The sequence below is a fragment of the Amblyomma mixtum genome, chromosome 10, assembly GCF_055824585.1.
Source record: "Amblyomma mixtum isolate Tamu chromosome 10, ASM5582458v1, whole genome shotgun sequence".
Taxonomy (NCBI): domain Eukaryota; kingdom Metazoa; phylum Arthropoda; class Arachnida; order Ixodida; family Ixodidae; genus Amblyomma; species Amblyomma mixtum.
In genome coordinates this window covers 107,613,646-107,619,645 of record NC_143021.1, presented here as the reverse complement: position 1 = coordinate 107,619,645, position 6,000 = coordinate 107,613,646, and the positions used below count along the sequence as shown (strand labels likewise).

Here is a 6,000-nt window from a genome sequence, read left to right as displayed (position 1 = left end):
CCACTTCTGCGCGTTTATGACGTCGGCCGGTGACGCAAAAAACCAATATGGCCGCTGGTCACGGCCGACCAATAGGAACGGGGCAAATGAGACACTTTTTGAGACACTTTCCGATAGAGACGATTTTGAGCGACTCGTAATCGCGCCCCAGGTAGCGCTGCGGCCTGGTATTGTGCAGTGTATTGTGTTTGAAGTGTGAAACAGGCGCGCAGGGTGCGCTTGTATCGCCTTTACATGTCTTTATCTCTACATTTTATTGTCCGCTGCCTGCGCACGTTCCGCGCTATCTTCGTTCACTGACTGCCGTCATCGCAAACTCGGATGAAACTCGGGCGAGCGCCAAACTCGGGACTTCCGGCATAGCTCCCCAGTACACAGACTTGAGTATCTTGCAGACGCGCCTGACGTGCCCCAAGATGGCTGCAGAACACCGAATAATGACTGAACCTCCAAGGGAACTATTTTCCGTTTCAAGCAGTAGGAGACCACTCGAGACTGGCACGTTGAGAGGGCAATCAGGTTGAGACACGCAATGGCAGGTTCGGTGCGGAAGCTTCTAAAGAGGAAAGGGCGCATTGTAGGAGAAATATGGTCAAGTAAAACTCTAGTTTGGGCGAGTTGGTTCATGATGAAATAAAAACTGGTATGGCGCAAGTCTCCTACTGCTTGAAACGGAAAATAGTTACGATCATTTCGGCGGGGTAGCCAGAACTCCACACCCAAATGGAGCGTTTAGCTACGTAGTTCTGGCTACCCCGCAGACGTGATCGCAGCTGTGGCGGAAACGCTGATACAGAAGATGAAAACACCCTTGCAAAGGCGCACGAAGGAACAAATGAGCAAAAGCTTCGCTGTCATGCCTTACGTGCACCGCGTGTCGCATAATCTGAAGAGAATTTCGGCTAAATTACAGGTTAATGTTATCTTCAAGGCGCCATGCAACTATCCAAGTTATGTCCCATGGTGACTACTGAGCGTCAAAAGAATCCTGGGTGCAATAAGAAGCACGAAGAAAGATTTGTTCCCTGTAAAGAAGGCGTTATTTATCATATCCCTCTGAGCTGTGGTCAAGTCTATATCGGTCAGACAGGTCGATGTTTAAACGATAGATTGAGGGAGGACGCCATTTCACTAGATAAAGGCTACGGCTCGAACCTCCCACCCCATTGTAAGGACTGCAAATGTCTACCGCTGCTGAAAAGCACCTCGGTAATCGGGAGGCATCAAGGTAGGCTCGAATGTGAGTTGTTTGAAGCCGTTAAGATCGCTCAGAACGATCTATGCATCAGCACGCCCTCAGTGCACATGACTACAAAAGAACATCGATTTTTGTTACCATAATGTGTATAATCGTAACTATTTTGAACCATGTATGCCTTCACCACCTTCTGCACACTCGCCTCAGGGTTTAACAACAGCAAGTTTTGGAGACAAGAGGTTTAGCTCATGCGCGGCGGCCCCGCTAGGTTCCCTTCCCGCACTTCAATAAAGCAGTTGTTGAAAGTTAGCGCTTGTTCCGTCCACGTCTCCACTTTGTCTTTGTTTTTTTGCGCTCTAACTTCCTCATCATGGTTAATGTCAGTCAAACTTGCATTCCTTACACAAACAAGATGACTAATTTATAGAGTCGCACGTTGAAAAAGACACTCTCGGAGTTTCACTTCTCGCGGAGACGACGAAGGGGTATTGATAGTCGTATACGCACGTGTTCTGTTAAAGAACCTACTCTCAATCCCTGCTGCATTACATAAGAGATGGAACATTTTTCGAAGACGATTTTGAAGCTGATCCTTCTTCCTTCCTTTAGCTCTTTTAAAACCAGTTCCAGCCTGCTATCGCATGCCATAAACTATGGTATCGGCTGTAGAGTAACCTCTGGCCGGCTCTTTTGCAAATGACTGGCATGGAAAGTGACGGGCAGTTAGAGATCGTGGCTTAGAAACATTCCTGGTGGGTGGAAAAGGGGTGTTTAGTAAGGGTATGTGAATAGTGCTTTTTAGAAACTGATTCGAATGCGAATAGTGTAGCTATGAACCGAATACGATACGAGTCGAACACTAACAAAACCAAATCGGACATTTTTACGTATATTCGCTTTTTGTGCAGGCCTCGTTTCGAACAAAACTTACGGAATTATAACTATAGCTATGAAAAAAAAAACGACGGTGATCTGCACTCGGGGGAAGCTACGCGTATTCAGCATATTAACTGTACGACCGTCCAGTTACGCGCGTAAAAAAAATTATTTGGTGTTCATCTCAGTAACTAGCGGCTCATCTGAGTAAATGTGATGGGCGCGAGCGACGTATGACTGAGCCATGTCCTAATTTAAAAATTCCCTTTTTGTGTCGTTCAACGAATCTAATAGCGCACTCCTAATGCTCAGTAGTTGGTTCATGCACAAACGAAAAAAAAAAAACGACCACTACACTGTTTGGAATGTTGCGCTGAGCTTGGCATTCATCATAGCGTAGCGAAGGCGTGAGCTCAAGAAGTTCTGATGCAATAGGCAACATCCATAAAAGTGCCTTCGCACAGCTTCCTCTTTACGCCTTCAGTTACGCCGCGCAGGGAATTCACAGAATAAAAAGGTTTTACCGCATCCGCGGCTATGATTACGGGAGGTGGTCTCCGAAAGTTAGGCTACACTACAGTGCACATAAATAGCTCCGAAAGTAGGAATGGCAGCTACCACCATAGGTCAGTTCGTGGGACGTCATATAAATATGCGGAGTGTGTTGGTGTGGCTCTCATCAACAATGTGTTGTGTTTTCTCATCATTTGTCATATTATCCTAGATCAGAAATGATATCGCAGTTCTTCTAGTTCACAGAAAAATCAAAAATTAATAACGTTTCCCAGATCCATTTCATGGATTCTAATACAGTTAGCTTCTGTTGTAATATTTCGTACCTAGCCTCGAAGGCATTTGCACTTTTCTGCTAACTGAAAGGTAGTTAAGACATCATGCTACGCTTGTAAACAAAACTGCTGCTCAAGTTTAAGCACTCTTGTTTTGCAGCGTACATTCGATGTCTGGCTCACCTTCCTGCAGCCGGCTTGACGAAGGTGCTCAGGACCCATTTCATGGAACCTCATATAAACATCAACGCCGAACCGTTCCACATCAAAACGGGAAATCCGCCAAACGATAGCCGCATCTCCGCGCACAGAAGTCTTCTGCTTGGGAGTAACTTGTACGACGCCGACCGCCCGGCTGGACTTAGCCTGGAGAGCTCCGATATGACCAACTCAGCAGTGAAAGAAATTGTCAAACACCTAATGTGGGACTTTGGTCTGCAAGGCACTCAGGCAGTCGAGTTCGTTGCCAACGAAGTCGGTGCCGACAACGCCTCATGGACGAGGTCCCAGCAGCTGGAGAAGCTCTTCGACCTTTTCACCAAGGGGCTGTTCCACTGCCCCTTGATGCAGTACGCCGAGGAAGCGTCCAGAAGCGGCGTCTCCGTCCGCTACATGGTGTTAGCAGAGGAGTCATTGTCCGGCGTTGACGGCGTTTCTCACGCGACGCTTGGAGACCTCCTTGTCTTCTTGTCCGGCGACACAGTCGGCCTGAACATGACCGACACGCAGAGGAACCTCTCCTTCGCCATGATGGATTGCGTAGCGGCGTTCGCGAAGAGTGGGTACGGTATCGCTGCGGTTTAAATGAATGAACCGAGTTTGAACGAACAGGAGAATTTTTCGTGGAATAGATACCATAGCACACCCATTACCAAACTGAATGCTAAACAAGATAACACTTTGCGATAATACGTGCTAGTGACATTATTTTAATTATAAGCTCGAGATTACGTCAGCTTCTTTGCATGTTTTCCTTCCTGTCCAAGCGCTCTTATGCTTTTAGCTTGCTATTTACTGTAATGCTGATGGCCTGAGCCAAATGTACTCGAACAAGAGAGAACGCTTGCAGAAATTTTTGCGGCGCCGCATGTTACTCCAACACTGCCTCCATAACGTGGCACACGCGTACAGCGGCTGCGATAGTATTTCTGCATTTTAGAGTTCCCGTCAAAGAGAACAAGCAGACACAGCTAACTGAAACTGTCAGAATACTCGACTATTTGGACAAAGAATTTTTGCACAGCCATTCTTTCTGCACCTCAAAATTTGGTGAACATTAACCATGCCTCGGAGTACAGATGATCTTGAATTGAGAAGCATTTGCATACCTTGTAGTGCAGGGTGAAGTGAGGACGTTTAAGTGGCTCGAAATAGGGCGATTGTTCATGTAATGTTTTTTTTTTTCACATGACTGGGAAGTGTTGAGACGCCGCTTGTCACTGCACGGGCAAATAAATACACGCTTCCTCCAAACGCGCTTAATTGTAAGCAAGGGCAATACAGGCAGTGCATATTATTGATTATCGCCTATCGTGAGCAAGCTCGGGTTCGAATTCACGAGGCGGATCGCCTCACCATGCTCTTGCAGGAATCCGGGGAATTTGCAAGCAGACGACGAGTGGCCACCATGGATGAAAGATGAGAAGAGGGTCCTGATGCTGAACAGCACGAAGAGCTGGGCAGCAGACAACTGACTCGGGGATGTTTGCCCTGAGCTGATGTCTCGCTTGATCACGAGGACATGATATCGCTGATTTGTTTCACTGTGGTTTAACGGATAGTGTTCGATCTCCTTTCACTTAACGTTGGACAGACAGCACCAGGATACACGCCTTGCAATACATGTTACGTGGAAGGAATCACGGAACATTACTTCCCGACAGTTACTGATATCTTTGGAAAGCACCGCTCGTAGTTTACAGAAAAGAAAACCATTACGTCTACTATCAGACGAATGGAGCATTTCTCGCTCGTATGTCTGCTAGCGTTCGTGATACTGACAATAATTGTAACGACAAGTTATGCTGTGGAAATGCGCATGTTTCGTGAATGCGGATAAGTGCGCAAACTAATAAAAAAAGTACTAGCATTATCATCTTCAGCCGTGGGCTTGTAGAAGCTGGCTTTTATAACACATTTCGGGCCTCGGTGAGCAGAGCGTGCGAGGCAGAAGACTCGATGCAGTGTTTCGATGCTTTACACTGCAGTCACCTTTGTCTTCAACGGGGTTTTTGGAATATTTTCTGTTTTAGTGAAGCGCAAAACTGTATTAATACCGAGAAACTTTACAGAGGCATGTAGTCGTTCATGTGATAAATCTGAATACGAACTGTGTCCTGTGTCTCCATGGTACGTGCACGCCATTAAATAACTTTTCAATATAATAAAAGATTTTGATGTGGAGACAATGTGGATTGCTTAGCTGATAAACGCAATGCGTACATTTTAAACTCAAACTAACTTGCTCAGCAGCCCGTGTCGATACGAACGGTCTTAGCAGCTAAGTAAGGATAAGAGAAATCATTGACTACCACTTTAAAATTGCAAATAAGTTTGCTATACGCTATGAAGTATTTTTTTTATATTTTATGATGCGTTCCTCCATAACTTAAAAAGTGATGCAATGTTTCATCAACAATACTGAAATTTCCTCTGCAGCTCCAACATAAAAAGCATCTGAGAGCACACCGGACATACCGAAGGTATAGTGCAACGGTATGAGTCATAAGACAATGTACCCTTAAATAATGTTCACACACTGGAGTGAGAAGGCTAGGGAAGCAAGGGTAATAGAGCCTTAGAGCCTATTGCATGATCTCTTCTCTCTTAATATTATCTGAACCAGACCGCATCTTTTGGATGCTACCATCCTGCACACATTGGTTTGCCTCCATCCAGCATAATTATTTTGTATAATCCTGTGCCGCCTAATATTTATAACCACGCGATTTCAGTTTGCCTGAGAAAACGTCATGCCACTGCCGCTAGAAGTTTGGAGGCGCCAAAAGCCTCATGGTTATGGAAATGAATGGAAACACTATTTTCCTGTGGACCCAAGTTGTCTGGCCGTATAGTTTTCCTGTCCTGAAACTGTACACTGCTCAGATGCCACGGATTAATTTCTTTTTCACTGGGCCA

General features: G+C 45.7%; 1 protein-coding gene across 1 annotated transcript in view; it reads left to right on the top strand.

Moving 5' to 3' along the window:
* The first annotated feature begins 3,243 nt into the window (after positions 1-3,243).
* Positions 3,244-6,000, top strand: part of LOC149326626 (uncharacterized) — a 28,085-nt gene continuing 25,328 nt past the window's right edge. The window contains exon 1 of the mRNA XM_089564636.1: positions 3,244-3,640. Within this exon, the coding sequence (XP_089420762.1) occupies positions 3,244-3,640 (397 nt within the window). The remainder of the gene's footprint in view (positions 3,641-6,000) is intronic.